At 34.1% G+C, this 17,753-nt stretch overlaps 1 protein-coding gene across 1 annotated transcript in view; it reads left to right on the top strand.

Moving 5' to 3' along the window:
• Positions 1 to 4,617: 4,617 nt before the first annotated feature.
• Positions 4,618 to 17,753, top strand: part of LOC149423935 (cholecystokinin receptor type A-like) — a 264,990-nt gene continuing 251,854 nt past the window's right edge. The window contains exon 1 of the mRNA XM_089631931.1: positions 4,618 to 4,875. Within this exon, the coding sequence (XP_089488057.1) occupies positions 4,618 to 4,875 (258 nt within the window). The remainder of the gene's footprint in view (positions 4,876 to 17,753) is intronic.

Below are 17,753 nucleotides of genomic sequence, written 5' to 3'. Positions count from 1 at the left end.
TATATATAAAAGAAAAACCAATAATATAACTTAAATGGATATACGTTTGTTATCTTGACAAGGTCGTGGCGACGACTGTGGTTAAAGTTTTATTGCACATTTTGAATTCCATCTTCACTCATAACAATTATAACTGAAAAACGTGGATTTTGGAGGGGCGCAAGACCTTATGCTTTCTAACACCTTATGCAAGGACATTGGAGGACTATTTTCTTAAAAAAAAAATTAACTTCATTGTATGTTGATTTATTTTTGGGGTGTAATGCGGTGTTGCGCTACATCCGTCTTTAGCCAACGTTGCAAACAGAATAACAGAGTTCATCACTGTCCCTTACGTTTGATAAAGAAGGAAGTAACGCAACACGACATAATACCCCAAGAAAATATCACTATTATACTGTTGTCCGTGAAAATCTCAAATCACACTCGTAACTAGGGCGGTAAAGAAATGGATAACCTTCAAGGATGCAGGACCTACCTAAGGCAGGATTGAATCCTTGACGCGCCGCCGGTCAGAATCTTCTATTGTTTCCGATTTGGACATTTTAAAAAGCCACACAATTATAATAGTCTTCCAGTTGGTTTCTGTGAAAGTATGCAAACATTTGTGAGCGTAATCACATTTTCCTTATTTAATAATTTTAATGAGAACAAAACCACATTCCCCGAGTTCCAACATTTATTTTACTGTCAGCAAGATTTTACCACGCGTCCCACAGATGCCAACCTCTTCCTCAACCAATTTATATAATTAAACGGTCAACCTTATTTTCTTTCTTTCTGTCTGAACATACTTTTTAAACTGATTTTCATTATTTAATTTTCATTATTCGCTTCTTTTTTTATTAAATCGTAGTATTTTATTTCCTTTTAATTTATCTTCTAGGTAACCATTTTGCTTTTTTCAATCTGTACCCCAATTTACTTTCCCAATTTTTTCAACGTACTATGACAATTATTTGGAGAATTTGAAAATGGGAAAGTTTGATTATAAAAGGGGTTTTAAATGAATCTTATGAATTCCACGTTCAAAATAACGATATTTATGATACGGTTTAGTTACAGATTCGAATAAGATTGGCATGACTACCGCAATGACATTATTCTGATGGAATTAATAAATCACTTAAATTTGACTGTTATTTGGTTTTGTTGAGACATTTTCACCAAGGTGCTGATTGTAAGCACCAATGTGAAAAAATTTTTTTGTGAAGTGAGCCTAGTTTTATATTTTTTGTATATAAAATCGATAAATGAAATTGGTACTATACACAAAATGAAATTGGTACTATACACAAAATGAAATTGGTACTATACACAAAATGGAGTGAAAGTGGTGATGACCCGTTATTTAAACTGACAAACCTTTGTTGGCTTTCTTGTGAATTACAAAAGTTTATAGTGCTGTATTAAACACGGGTAATAATCAAACAGTATCATTAAAAAAGTTATTCATTTGCAATATTTTCATGAAAAGTTTCTCCACCACCTCGACAAAAGTGAGTTCTGATTGCTGATTTTGAATCTGAATGTGAGTTAAACCAAAACCTCCTTGACGTGGTCTAGGAGGTTTTGGTCAAACACTGAGACATAATACAACTGTATAGCCGGGAAGGATTTGGGTAGCGGTGTGTCCTCTTTGTCATCCCTTGTTCGGGAAAAGCCAAGGCGAATTAAGCAGTGCCAAGAAGAGACAAGATGAGACAGCAAAAAATACAAAGAACCAAGAAAAAAAAACATTCAAGAAGAAGCAAAAATATTGCCCAGTGACTGAGTTAGCAACGCGTCTAGGATCAATTCCTCGGCTGGCTAAGTCCTCCACCAGGAAACATGAAATATTTTCCACTTAATTGATAGTAGGAGATTTTTAAGGTATTTTCAGTAAAAAAAAGAGTAAAAAATATAAGAATATGTAAGAAAATGCACGAAGAGGAAAGAAGAGATAAGTAGAGTCAAGCATAGGCGAGAATAGATAAGAAAACACAAAGAGAAACAACTAAAGACACGACGCTGTAATAAGAAGCAAGAATAGACAAGAAGTGACAAGAAGAGTAAAGAAGATGTTAAAAAAGGCAAGAAGAAAGAAAAAAACAAATAAGTAAAAAAACAACACTTACTCAAATCCTTTATTCCTCAAAACGAAAAATCAGAATTCACTTATTAGGTTGTCACCAGGCATATCGGTCGATTAAAATCCAACCTCCTTCCCATCCACAGAGTACGTGTTCCAAACCCTAAAAAATCAGTGCCCCCTAGTAAGCCGGTCGCACCGGGAGAGGAGTGCTCCTAACTGGGGTGGTACAATCGTACCGTATCATTAATAATATAAAAGTAGGTCAAAAGTTACAGCTCCGATTTTCTGAAGTGATGAGTTTCAGTAAAGCTGTAAATCACTTTTACTCGGCCTTTTGGTCCCCTAAACTCAACTCAGCAGGGAGTTAATATCAAATTTTAGGGGCTGGTAATCCAATTTCGAGGGTTTATGCTTCCATTAAGTGCGAACTAATAATTTATTGTTTTAAGATATTATTATCATGTGTTCATATTATTAACTCAGTAATCAGTTCCAACATGTTTTTAATAATAAGGGTGAAACTGGAGATTCAATCAAGTTTCCCGACTTTTATTTATGAAAAAACACAAAAAATGTAACATCATCACATTTTTTTATTAATCGAATATTTTGTATCATTATTTATTGCGGAAAATAATGTCATGCAAATGGATGCCTCTGGACCTTCAGCATTCATTTGAGATAATTTTCGATGACTTTTTCGTAAGTTTCTCGGGCTATCTCGGTTATAACTTGGCGGATGTTGGTTTTTTTCACTTTATGATATTAATGATGTTAGTTTTAAAATATTTCATGTGGTATTAGTGTAGACCCGACTCTTCAATCTCTTCAAATTCAATGGCCTAAAATTGAATGATCTTGCCTCATTGTTCAATTGTTCACTCAGTAGGACGGTTGACTTAACAACAAACTTCCCCCTATGCTTAATTTAGTCGTTTAGGATAGCTAGTAGCTATTGGCTCTCATGACTTTTAGGTGTACTATAATGATAATATTACAAACATTGGCATTATTGATGTTTGTGTAGCTGAAAAAAAGAACAAAAAAGATCTCAAGAAATCCGTGCAGCGCACGGCAAAACTGAAATTTTCTGAAAACCTTCATACAAAAAATCGAATTTTCCAAAAAAATAAAAAATCGTTTTCAGCTACAACAACATCAATAATGCCAGTTTCGTAATATTAGAACTCTAATACACCCAAAAGTCACGCGCCTTAACTATTAAAGTGACTATAGCTGAAAAGGGCTTTTAAAGCTGTGCTAAAGAAAAATATATATATTATATACCTATATATATATATATATATATATCTTTTTTTAATAATATATGTAATTTTTTTAACGTGCAATTTTGAATTTACATGAAAAAGTTACAGTTAATATTAATATTATTGTTCAATATTAATACATATGCAAAGGAATAGACAATAAAACATAAAATGATAGCATATATTAATATATAAATGTTACTATCGAAGACCTGTGGGCAATTACGAAATATTACGGGCAGACCCTTTCAAAATCACCAAATCCGACCTAACTAGTAAAAATCGACCTTATGAAATTTTAACAAAAGAAATACACCTTTTCACTAAAGAATTCAAATAATTTTTTATTAAAAAAATATTTTGCCATCGGTAGGTACTTTATCGTCTGTCTGAATTCACCAAACAAACACTTCCTAATAAAACGGCAAGATTGCTTGGAATCGACTGACTTTTATTAGTTTATATAGATACCTACATCATAGATGGCTCTAGTAGTTACATTAGTTTATATAGATACATCAAAGATTTTATTAGTTTATATAGATACATCATAGATGGCTCTAGTAGTTACATACATATGAAATTTTTTTTATATTATTCTAAACTACAACACTTAAATTCAAAATAAATCCATTTGTACCACAGTTTCACTCACAGACCTACATGCAAAATTAGTACGTTTGATAATTGGGATTTGCTTTAAAGAAACTATGAATGGTCCAGCCATTGAGAGCATCGGTTTTTAATTTGTATTTTTTATTGGTCGATACAGTAGTTACATAGTATAGAATTCGCACAGAATTGATATTACTCTACAATAATTGAATAATTTTAACGAGGCTTTGGTCAAACGACCCATTTAGTAAATTTCTAGTATCAGACTAACATTTGACGTTTTAAACACGCGTCATTAATTTACGGTATTCCTAATTTAGGAAACTTGGATTGGATCACACTTTGAATGTTCGGCAATTGTTACTATTAACGATTTCCCATTATTTTTGTGTTTTCTTAAAATTTCTTGAATTTTTCTCATACATCTTTTTCCTTTTTTTTACAGATGAACAATTTCCACTCCAACGACAGTGAACAAGTGCAAGACACGGTCATGGAATAATGAATAAAAAAACCCTTTGAAGTGATATTGTAGTTAGCTAGATATTAATTTATAAATAATAAATTAAAAACATTAAGATGGAAACGTATTACAGTACTATGACAACTCCTTATGGGACTGAGTACGTGACACTTGGCCAGTTATATTTGTTCTTCAATATGAGTGATATTGGTAGCAGTACGAGCAGTGACGTGGCTAACTATACAGATATAGTTTCAGTGCCAACGAGTTATACATCTTCAAGTAATGTCACAAGAACGATCAATAAAAGTGTCGGGGTGTTTGAGTCTAAGTTGATCATTCCCCTGTATGTGATAATATTCCTGCTGGCTGTCATAGGAAACTCCATGGTTGTTATCACCTTGGCACAGAACAAAAGGATGAGGACTGTCACGAACGTTTATCTACTGAATTTGGTGAGTTAAAACTGATCATGTCATTTATTTAAACCTTGTGTGTAAACTTATTCGTTTTACTTCGGTTTTGTCATTTAACCGGTCAGCAACGTAAGCAGATATACACGATAAAATAACGATAGCAGTCAAGTACAATAAGCGTGTTTACACGTCAACGCGTGTGTTTCCACAAAAATCGTCATAACTCCGTTATTCTTCTAGTGACATCCCTAAAACAAAAAGTAGAATATTCGTATTGAATGAAGCTTCACATCAAAGTTATCCATAGAAACCCGTAAAAAGACCTACTCAGTGGAAGCAAATTTTACCCGCCAAATCGTAAAACGACGCCAAGAAAGCCGTTTGACGTGCCGACCCGCCTCGCAAGTTTAATTATTTTTTTAAAAATATATTTTGTATGAAATGGTCAAAAAGTGAAGTGACAGAATTGTTTATTGTACATTTGTACGATGAAATAAGTGTTTTTTTTTACATTATCCGTGATTTTAGTATCGTTTTTACATAAAACATTACAGGTGAGTCATTTTTACAATTTTTTCATGTTTCCATTCTAAATTTAAATATTTACAAATGTTAATATTTATTTATGATACAACAATTTGAAAGCCTATTTTGTAACCTTTCTAAAACAGTTTTTACTATTCGGCTCCGTTCAGTAATGTTTCATTTATAGAGCTTTGATTGTGAGGCGGTAATAACACAACGTTTTCGTGAAATTGACATTTCGGTAAAGACATCTTAGCTTCAAGTTCGCGAAAAGTCGGAGGGGTTAAGGGCACTTTGACGAAGATTGGAATAACTTCGGGGGTGAGAGAAAAGAGGTAACTTGTCGCGAGGAAGCTTAAAGCATTAATACTGACTGTGCGATCTAAGAAAGAAATACTATGGACTGTACTCAATAGTAATGGAAAAGACCAAAATAATTGTTTTTTTTTTTCTATTTGCTCGGTGTTTTTTCCCGAATTTGTGTCGCTACAAAATCAAAAATGCATAAAATTAACATTTTTCCGGTCTTACGCCATAAATTCGCAATTTATTTCATACATTATCATAGAAATATTCGCCCCAATCAACAATATTTAAATATTTTGGCAGTTTTACTATTAAATTTGGCATCCATTTCTGGTCTGGAATCCCAAAAAAATAAAAAATATTCAACTCTGCAGAAACCGGCTGTCCACACGGAGAGAACTCCCATTTATTAAATATTGCTGATTTATCTAAAATCTGGTCAAATTATTCATTTTCCTGTTAAAAACGATACTGCAATTATATCGACTATAATGAATATACAGGTTTCCTAACAAACTGTTTGTAAAACACGAATATGTTATCAGGATGTCAAAACACGTGTTTTCATTTTATTAACACACGTTACGATATTAGTTCATCATTCTGAATGGACTGATATTTTATTAGGAAATGGATTGCAATGAAGTTTTTAAGGGGATTTAAATTAATCAGCTATGCTCATTTTTCTCCAAGCGTTTGATATATTCTCTTCTTAACAAACGGATTGCAATCTTTACAGTACAATTTTCAACTACACGAAAATCTTTAACATTTTCAAGACATTATCACGTTCATGTAAATTCAATTAACCAAATTAGTGATCGGTACATGATTAAAATGATAATTTTTGGAAGCACTAAAATAGGATAAGGGAAAATGGAGTTGTGGGAAGAGAAAATTAGATTGCCAGGCCATCCACAGGTAAGTGTAAATAATAATAATTACGTTAACAATTAGTTTCAATTGCAAAATTTACGGTTATTTTACTCTACTGTCATTGTTTAACCTGTAATAAATAATATATTTACCTGGATTATCTACTGAGGGGCGCGCTTTTCACATAAACTTGCTTTAATATCAGTGACTACATATATTTGGGGATGTGGTAAAGTGAGAGAATGAAAGATGAGGTGTTGCATAACAGCGTTTATTTAGTCAGTTGATGCGATGGCTCCGAACGACGCTGAAGTGGACGTGATCGGTGGCGAATTCCACAGCGAAGATCGACACCGCATCGGTAGATATAGTCGATGGCAAATCCTCCAGGTAAACAATGGTCGACAGCAGATGGAGCGGAGATGAACAGTGGTGAAGTAGTCGAGAAGATGAAGTCGGTGGCTCTACACCACGTTGGTAGAGACTGGACTTGTGCGTGATGTTCGGCACTGGTGAAAATCATGGGTCTTCTAGGTACTCTAGTGTGAAGTAAAAAAGCCGAAGGTACAATGAAGCTGATTGCGATGCACGGTGCGCGGGCGCGGAGGCATCAGTTCAGTTAGCAGCGAGTGCTTGCTTGGGACTGACCAGCTGAGTGTTAAAGACTGACCACTTGGGTACAGTTGTATTTATATAGTGACTCATGCGCCTGATAAAATCTAGAACCTTTCAGGTCGAAAGTAAGTAGGCTGGCGGCTTTTTCATAGTTCCAGGAGGTACTGTGTATTCACTGTTATTTCACCCTTATGTCATTGCTTAACTTGTAGTAAATAATGACGAGCTACGGGCCTCCTTTTTGCTGACATCTTTATAGATAAGGATATCAGTTCCCAGTAGAAGTAGGTATAAATCGTATTTTAATTTGCCTAGACCTATCCTCATCCATTAGAAATAAAAAATTAAATTTCAATATTTACAGATAACCTACCTTTACTGATACAATAATTCATAGTTCTTCAAACCATCATATTTGCCATTAACAGTCTACATTCCATATGGTCCACCGACTTGCCACTATCCCTCTATGAAATACTAAATTTATTGAAGAACTATCTACAGTCAAATCTATTGCAATAAATAACGGATATGCCCATACCATAATTGGTAAAATCCTTCTAAAAATTAACGCCAATAAAATAACGGTTTGCGTAGAATTTTATTAATTCATAATTTTTCATCATTTTGTTTTACGAAATTTACAATATTTGGCTAATTTATATAGGGCCGTTTTCGTAAGAAATCACCTCAACATAAATTAAAGCCGCTATCTATCCCAATAATTATCTAGGTAAACGTTTGATCAATTCAAAGGATGATGAAAATAATTTAAGTCACTATGGCATCTATCTACAAGCTTAAATGTAATAATTTCCGAACATTTCACATGGGTAATGCTGCAAGAAATGTTAAAACTAGGGCGGTTGAAACTTGAGGCGTCTAAATAGTGTAGGTTTTTTGAAATTCGCAACACATCTAATAGATAAAGATCGCTTATTTAATAAATCTTCGGGTATAGATGGGCGGCATAGAAATGGAATAGGCTTACGTTGAAATAATCTAGAATCTTTGGAAATAAAGACATTCCTAGAAATTCTCTCTTACTTACCTCCCCCTCGCCCCCCCACCAATGTTGATGTTCTCTCTCCGTCTTCTATCTTACTTACAAATACACTGTAACTCTGTTACTGTTTTAATATGTTTTTATATAACCCTGATGATGGTTCAGGTTTAATCGAAACCGGTTGATTTTATATAATAAAAATATATACAATAAAGTGGTAATAAATATATTTGATCTGATATTCTGGTCGGTGGCTGAGTTGACATCGCGCTTGGGTCCCACCCAGGCGTAGTGTGTTCAATTCACTCGGCTGGCTAAGTCCTCCATCACAACACAAGCAACATATTTCGCTCAGTGTGGTGGTAGTAGGAGATTTTCAAAGATTGTCAGGTTAGCCGTAACCCGGGAATGTTTGTCTTTCTTTTTAAAAAGAAAAAGTTATTTATTCGAATTATTATAATTTTGTAAATCCACAAAGTGTTTGCTACATGTAAAAAAATTCAAGTCTATTAATTTGAATGTCTTTGACTATTCCCCTTTAGCTTGTCGAATCAGTGTGTAAAATTCAGACAGCTACTTAACTGACTGTCAATGAATAAAATAGATGCCCACTCAGTCATTTTAAAAATCGTGAAAAGGTCACAAAACACTTATAAAAAGAAATGCCTTCAAAATATGTTTGAACGAGTGAATAAACAAACAAATATGTGATTGAAATAATGTGGATTTTAAATTCACGCACGCTTTGTCACACTATAGTTTATCAATGTTCGTGCTTTTCACACAAACTTTCAATCCTAGAGCGACTGAAGATTGTGTGGGCGGACATTTCAGATTAAACATTCACCCAGCATTAGCATCGCCATCTGCGCAATGAATTCTTGTGGACATGTTGGATGATGTAACGTGGCTGATTATTTATTTACGAGCCAAGTTAGTGGCGCAGACCAAAAAAAGTTAGGCTTGGAAACAGAACCGCATGAACTCGTGAAGCGTATTTTGAACGTGCTGTGTATATTCATTTGCGATCACTGCGACACTTTTATATGTATATTTTGTCATCTTCAGGGTGAGTTTTTGTGACTATGGAGTTCTACTACTTGGAGCCAGTTGATCAAAATGTAGATTATTTTTGCGCTTTACCGTGTCAATTATGATTTTATTTAGCACGCCGGTGAAACCGCTTGGGAGATTTAATTATATTTTTATTATTTATAAACAGATTGTCAAGTATAATTATTTATTAATGATAAACTAATGTTTATAAGACAAAGTTGTAAAACTTGAATAAAAACCTTGTCTTATAAACATTAGTTTGTTATTAAAAAATAATTATATTTAACAAGTCAAAATATTTCACCAAAAAATGTAGATATGATATATCTCGATGCCATCTAGTGGGAAATTCAGCACTAACAAAACCTTTCCTACGTAAATAAATTTTGTTGTTTACAGGTAAAAATATATAATAAGCAGTTATTGTCGATTGAAGTACTTGTATATATTGAATTATTTAGCGGTTTGGGAATAAGCCGATATAGCTCAGTGGTCCAGAGCACCTGACCGGACATCAGAAGGTGCGGGTTCAATTCCCGTCGGCGGCATTTATTTTTAATCAGAATTTATTTTCAATTTGTATGGATATTTCAGGTGAGTAATTAATTGCTTATGATAATTTGGCACTTATTGCTTTTACTTTAATCAAGTATTCAAATATACGGTTTAACAATGATTACATACCTAATATTCGTTTAACAAACATTTTAGTTTGGGATACTCAAATATTATTTCAGTCTCCTCGTGTTTCCATCACATAGACAATATAATGGATATGATTTAAGATTTTCACGGCCAAAAGTATTTTTGTTATTTGTTTTTGGGGTGTTATGCCGTGTTGCGCTAACTCCTTCTTTAGCCAACGTTTCGGACAGCATTGCAGTGTCCATCATCAGGGCAGATGACACATCTGCCCTGATGATGGACACTGCAATGCTGTCCGAAACGTTGGCTAAAGAAGGAGTTAGCGCAACACGGCATAACACCCCAAAAACAAATAACAAAAATATAATGGATGGTTAATACAAACTCAGAATGCTTGTTATATATACGTCACTTAGTGACAGGTAGTTATCATGTAATGTTGATATAGAAACCTACTTATCGGTTACTGTGTAAGCCAACATGGGCCATGACTAAGTCATCATGGGTCTGCCATTGTCAGGCACTGGTGCACCGCAAATTAACTTTGACTCCAGTCATGGGAAGTCTTGGAAGCCAAACTCCGACTAAAGTCAGAGTATGTCAAAATGCGGAGAACACGAATATTAAACTTTTTTTTTAATTTTTATTTTATTTTTTATAATGTTTTACAAAAAACATGGTAAGTAACACATTATTCCCAATGAGTTGAGATAAAACTCATTACGGGAAGTACAGACACATAAAATACATTTTACAAGGATATTACACTTAAAAAAAAAAACATATTGAAAAGTAAAAGAAAAATAAATAAAAAAGGAAAAGTGCATTGTCGAAAAAAAAAGAAAAATACATTGTTAAGAATAGAGATTTTAGAAATACTGAGAGACATCTATACACATGAAACATAGTAAACCAACATATGAAAGCGAGCGAAAATTCACTGGTTTAAAAACATTTTCAGGAAATAATCTTTAAGCGTTTTAACTAATATTTTTTTGTTAGTTACTGATTGCTTTATTTCATTTGGTAATGCATTGTATTGTCTATATGCAATATATTGTAATAAGTTAATACCAAATTTTGTTGTGTGGGTAGACGATGCTAGGTGTATAAGATTTTGGGACCGTGTTTTGTGCTGGTGTATATCTGAATTAAATGCTGGTTTGATGTTAGTGTGTGAGGATCTATGTATGATTTGTAATATTGTACAAGTGATATTGTATTTAGGTAGAACCGTAAAAGGAAGTATGTTTGTCTTTAAATATATATCTTTGATATGTGTATCCCACGGTAGACGGTAGATATTCCTTATTGCTCGATTTTGAATCACTTGTATTTCTGATATTTGTTTTTTAGTAATAGTGCCCCAGATACTAACTAAATAACTCAGATGGGAGTGAATCATCGCATAGTATGTGGCCCGTAGTAGAGATGTAGAGAGAAGACCTTGGAGTCGGTACAGTACGCCGGTTATTGGGGATATTTTAGATTTCACATGCTCAACATGGGAATTCCACGAAAGTTTAGAGTCTATTAATAGCCCTAAATATTTCGTGACTTCTATATTTTGGAGCTTCTCAGTTCCAAGTGTGATATTCATGGGCACATAGTCCTTATTACCGAAAGTTAGGTAGTGCGTTTTTTTTATATTGAGGCTCAATTTATTAATACGCAGCCAATTAGCTAGAATTGAGACATCTACATTCATTTGAGACTCCAGGTCACTCAGGCTTGTACTGTGATAATAGATTACAGTGTCATCCGCATAAAGTTGGAGGTTTCCAGAGATACCACATTTAGTTATGTCATTGACATATAGCAAGAAAAGCAGAGGCCCAAGAATTGATCCCTGTGGCACTCCACATGTGATTTTACCTAAGCCACTCGAGACACCTTTGACTTCAACAAGACAAAATCTATCATCTAAGTAGCTTCGGAGGAGATTTAGGGGCTTCCCAACAATTCCCAAATATTCCAATTTCTTTAAGAGTATTTCATGATCGACCGTATCAAAGGCTTTTTTGAGATCTATAAATATGGCTGCCACATATTCACCCTGGTCTATATACTGTTGAAGGTTGGAGATAAAATCAAAGGCGGCACATTGAGTACTAGAATTTTTCCGAAAGCCATATTGTTGTGGTGTAAGGATATTATTCGCAGATATGTATTTTAGGAGTCTATCTTTGATTATGGTCTCAAATACTTTTGAAAAAACCGATAGAAGTGATATAGGACGGTAGTTAGAGATACATGTTTTACAGTCTCCTTTGTGTATAGGTATTATCTTCGCAAGCTTTAATTCATTTGGAAACTTTTCCGAGGACAGTGACCAATTAAAAAATTCTGTAAGGTGACCCGCTAATTCTTCTTTACAAGTCTTAAGAACTGATGGTGTTACTCCATCGAGTCCCGGTGCTGCTTTCAGCTTAGTTTTAGAGATGATCCTCAGTACCTCATCTTTGTTTGTCCTAGCCATGTACAAGGATTGGCAAGCCTTCGGTTCCACAAATACGGTATTACAGTCATCCGGGAATGACGGAATGGTAGCTGCTAGCTTTTTTCCTATTGAGAGAAAAATCTCATTAAATGCGGACGCTATTTGGCTCGGATCCTTAATTACGCAGTCATTTACCACGAGGGATTCTATTTCGTTAGTTGGTTTATGTGTTCGGTTTGATAGAATAGAGTTTATGATTTTCCAGGTTTTAGAGGGGTTATTTTGGTTTTGTTGAAAGCTGTTCGCATAATATTTGTGTTTTATATTTCGCCTATAATTAGTAATGGTATTTCTCAATCTCTTAAGTGTTACAAGAGTAAGATTACCACGGTCTTGTTTCCACTGCTTGTGAATCTGGTTTCATTCTTTGATTAATGTATTTAATTTGGAATCAAACCACGGAGTATTCAGTTGTACCCGACTTCTTAATCCTGTTTTTGGTGTAGTTGTACCTGATTCTATTGCCTTTTTAATGTGATAATTGAAACTTTTAAAAGGGTCTTCTGAGTTGCTTAAGTTGATCGTGAAATTGTTATCAAGAAGATAGGATTTTACTGACATACTGTTGATGATAGGTCTCGTAATCCGGGATTTGGTTCTATTATTAAAACATTTTTTTAAGTTGTTCTTATAATCAACAATAAGTATATTATGGTCACTAAGTGGATCATCAATATTCGATATAGTAGTCTGAATGTTTTGCCTATTTGATAAGATGTGATCTATTAAGGTGCAGCTTGTATCAGTGACTCTCGTGGGAAATGTTTTGTTATGTATTGAAAAATTGTAAGATTGTAAGATGTTGCAAAAATTTAATGAAGAGTGTGTGGATATGGATATGTCAATGTTAAAGTCTCCGAATATTAATGTATCTTGTCTACTTTCGTTCAGTATTTTTTCTAGATGTATTAGAAAATCCTGCATATTTGTGTTGGGTTTTCGATAGATAGCATATATGTTAACTGGTTTCCTATCACTGCTACTAAGCGTTATACCTATAACTGTAACTGTAGCTAAATCCGCACGTATCGTCTCGCGCTCCAACAACAGCTGAGATACGGATCTGAAAACTTCCGATACGTTTCTAGCGATCCTCAGCTGCTGGTCTTTTGAGACCTTAGATTGCTTCTCTGCTAACACAAGTTGAAGAGCTGTCAAATGTGCTTGGGTTTCATTGAGCACATCTGATCCTGAAGCGCAAGGATATTCCGCTTCGGTGACGTCCGAGCCTTTGGATGACGTAACCGAGCTGTTTTCATCCGCATCCTCAATCGTGACGCACTTTCCTCCTATATCCTCTGGACTAGGAGACATCATGGTGCTTATGTGTCGTTTTTTAGGACGATTCATTATTAAACACTAATTTATAAGGACACATAAAAAAAAAACAATGTTTGAAACAAAGTATTAGGTTCTGTTCAGCTTTGCGCCTGAAAATTCGTAGGTGGGCAATCGGTCTAGCTCTATGTAAATCAAAACAAAAGTCGCCGTATCGAGTTTTTATATCACGATTTTTTTTATATTTGCACTAATTGAGCACAAATAACTTTAAACAGTTTATCACTATGAATGTATCTACGAAATTCACTATCGGTTTTACCGAAAAGTTTCTGTTTTATTCACGAAATTATCGGATATGTTTTTTTGTAGGTTTTGGATAATTTTATTTAAAAGAAAAAATACACAAATGTATACTAAAAAGTATTTTGCGAGATGAGAGTAATCTCTTTCGACGCACAATTGTCACTTTAAAAAGATTTAATACAGAGGATTTAGATAGTTTCGATTGTAAACATGGGGTATCACAAATTCACAACACAAACGCAACCAATAGGAGCCCTGAAAGGTGAGCTCATAATTAAAGCGGCCAATCCGCGCACTTTATCCGTTGTACACAACACTTTGGTTTGGGATGCAGTGAATTTTATAGTTTATATTATTAAAAAAACAATGATAAAATGTTAAAAAGTCACTGGAGAACACTACCACGTGTTAAACTTTCGTTGTTTTTAACGACGATTACGTTTTTTCTTCCGTCGGATTTATTATAAAGTTGTTTACTATTATTAACGATAGCTTGACAGAGCACGACGCTTCGTAGGTACTTCGTAACACTCTTAACTTATTAAGATTAACTTTTAATTATAAACTTGACATGTTTCTTCGCCCGAATGTCGTCAATCAAAAACTTCCGATTGCATTAGCACATTTTAAACTTAAAATTATGTGACTGTTGTTTTTGCAGCGGGGCCGCACATACCGCTGCCAAAACCAGAGTGGGGAAACGGAAAAAAAAACAGGCTGACCACGCTCGCGCCGAACAAAATTTACTAGTCCCGCCAACATATACGACTAACAATACATTAAAATAGTACCTTGCTACTCGATAAATAAAATCGCTTCATAACATGATTTTAATCATAAACGCAAGGGGGGTTCGAATCAATATGCGCTAATATTTCTCCAGAGTTCGGTCCTTTCTACTGATATTATTTTTTTCACAAAATAAATTTAGAAATTCTTCGAAAGACGATTTTTTTCAATACAAAAAATATGTTTCAATATTTCCTTAGCACATGTCACCATTTGACAAAATGACAAAACCAACATGGTTAGATAAAACGTCAAAAACGCCGCTTTATGTTCACTCTCATTTGAATTTTTTTTGATGAAAGCAAATTATTGTGGAAACGTTTTGCTAAAATGAATTCTTGGAAATGCTTGTTAGCATATCCACGATTGTAAAACATATAATGTAAATATAAATGCGTATTATGTAAGTCGTATAAATTTCAGAACATATTTCGAAGATAAATTCTCTTTCTAAATGACACTTGTATATTGTTTGAATGTTGAAGTTTCTTTTTAAATCTCACTGAAAGTTTGCCGGATTAAAAAATTGCAAAATAATTGAAGCTCGAATTTCACATTTCGGAATTATTCAAGATACTTTTTCAAAGTTACAGCGCTTTTGAAATCTGTAAAAAGCATCTGTCGAGTCATTGTCACTAGTCGTGTCACGAGTCATTCTGATTGTCGAGTATTGCGATTTTCGTATTTGAACTTTAAACCATTTAAAAATGTGGTACCGTTGTATGTTGTCACATCGGTATGTCGTCTGTTATAATACATATCAATTACCAATATTTATAACTGCTTGCCGGCGGCCATTTCGTCGTTTAACAATTTCAGGGTTCGCGGGTTCATGCTCTTTACAGATATTTCTGATGAACCATTTATTTATAGCAAATTTATGCATATTATAACGAAATTATCTTAAACCTATTGCTTGGAACAATTTATAGCTGGAAGTTACGGGCTCTGTATAATTATGTATGTCGAAGGTACCATTTATTTAAAGCGCTTACGGCAGTGAATCGATGTAGGACGCTCTGGTTACTGTTTTGGGGCCCAATCTGATGTTCTCCATTTGTTGATTTTCTCCTCCTGACGGAGTATCTCACGATTTCCGAATCCGTGATACAATTGCGGCCGTCTGATGTTAGTTATTTAGCATGGCTTTATTAATTAAGCTTCGGATCTTATTTATTTATCAATTATTGGGATTCTTAGGTTATTTTTATAACTAATTTATGAAAGCGATGTTTGCTGTTCACATTTCTTTTTTGCTGAGGTAGAATTGCTTACGCATCAACTACTTTAGACAAATCTATCTATCCCAGCTGACAATTGAACGGGACCTGGCGCTTCCGCGTTCCTTGGTATCCTATATTATCTATTTTGCCTCCCCGCTTGGTGCGTGTTTTTTGGGAACTAATTAATCTTCTGCGTTCCTGCGGCGGTATTTATAACTATTTTTCAAGGTAATGAACGTTAAATTGTCCGGTCGCAATGGTTTTCCAAACTGTATCTGCTGTTCATTGTTCATTGTTTAATGAGGCTTTGTACAAATCATAATACGTCTCATCGGTGTGTTGTCTCATCTTTTCTAAATAAGTCGAACACATATTTATTTTTGAATTCAGATCATAATTGAATGAAATTTCAAGAAAATCATCGATCACGTAACGACTTTTAGGACGGGTTGTTTCGGAGAATTTGAACAATTCATCAAATTTCAACGTTCGTTTTCGGGTTCTGTGAAAGTCCTATTCAAGTTCTGTTATTATATCATTGTAGGCTAGTTGCTTTAAAAAACTGAAATAAAAACAGAACTTAAAAAAATCTTTCACAGAACTTGAAAATGAACGTTGAAATTTGATGAATTGTTCAAATTCTCCGAAACAATCCGTCCTTAGTAATACAATAAAAATCAAGTTAATTTGACAAAGATGAATTCATTATTTTATAAACTTTATCAATAAAATATCACAATAAAGGTGTGCAGTGTTATTCAATATCGAAACAATTATTACTTAAATTTGTCGTTTATAAAGAAACAAGTGAAATGCGTTAGGAATCATAGTATGTATACAGAGGTTTAAAGGATGTAGTTTACTTATTTCAACCAGTGATTCCTGACATTATTCGGGGTAAAACATGTCAATTAAATTTTGGGATCCGGCGATTTTTTTGACTTTAGTTTTTTTTTTAGCTTAAAAAATTTTTAAAAAAGGTAGGTATTGGACAGTCAGAATCGGGTATAAGCATTGTTTGGTCACTAGGCTGTGTGACTAGTGATGAGATGTGGAAGATTTTTTTTGGTTGGGCAAATGATGTCAGGAATCAATGGTTAAATTAAGTCAAGTACGTCCCTTAACACCATGTACAATATAATATATATTTGTTAGGCTAAGAAGAAGATAGTTTGAAACGTGTACGCGTTAGAACACTGATCAATTCAGTATTGAGTTATTGGATGGGATGAGATAAGGTGTAAGCTTTTTAAGATAGTGCAAAGATGAATTACTAATTAGATTCTTACAAACCCGATCAACGTTCGTTTTAACCAAACAAACTCAAAGGTAACAAGTCAAGTTTTTCACTGTTCTGTCCTTATATTTACACCACGTTTCAAGGCTTCCAGGACTATAATATTATATTAACTATTAATATTAATAATGATAAACTATTAAAAATAAAGGAGTTTTGATGTTATATTTTTGCCTTATGTGTCAATCCATAAAAGCATACAGAATTATTTTTTTGGGAGGAGCAACAAACTCAGATAACTGTCTTATATATGACGGCCGGCATAGTCCAGTGGTAACCCATTGGACTGCCATTCCGAAGGTCGCGGGTTCGAATCCGGCTTGCGCAAATAAATTTTATTTGATTAATTTGTGTTATTTCACAATTAATTAATTAAAATAATATATAGTAGATTTGCGGCACGTTCCAGAGTGGAAGATACTACCAGTATCGCCCTGGTGTAAGACCACCATTCAGAATTGAAACGTTGCTCCAAATGGCTTTAGCCGTGTTAAG

Source organism: Hesperophylax consimilis, chromosome 5 (assembly GCF_061612785.1).
Source record: "Hesperophylax consimilis isolate HC1 chromosome 5, BYU_Hcon_1.0, whole genome shotgun sequence".
NCBI classification, from domain to species: Eukaryota; Metazoa; Arthropoda; class Insecta; order Trichoptera; family Limnephilidae; genus Hesperophylax; species Hesperophylax consimilis.
The sequence above is the reverse complement of the archived record's forward strand: the minus strand, read 5'-3'. Positions and strand labels throughout refer to the sequence as shown.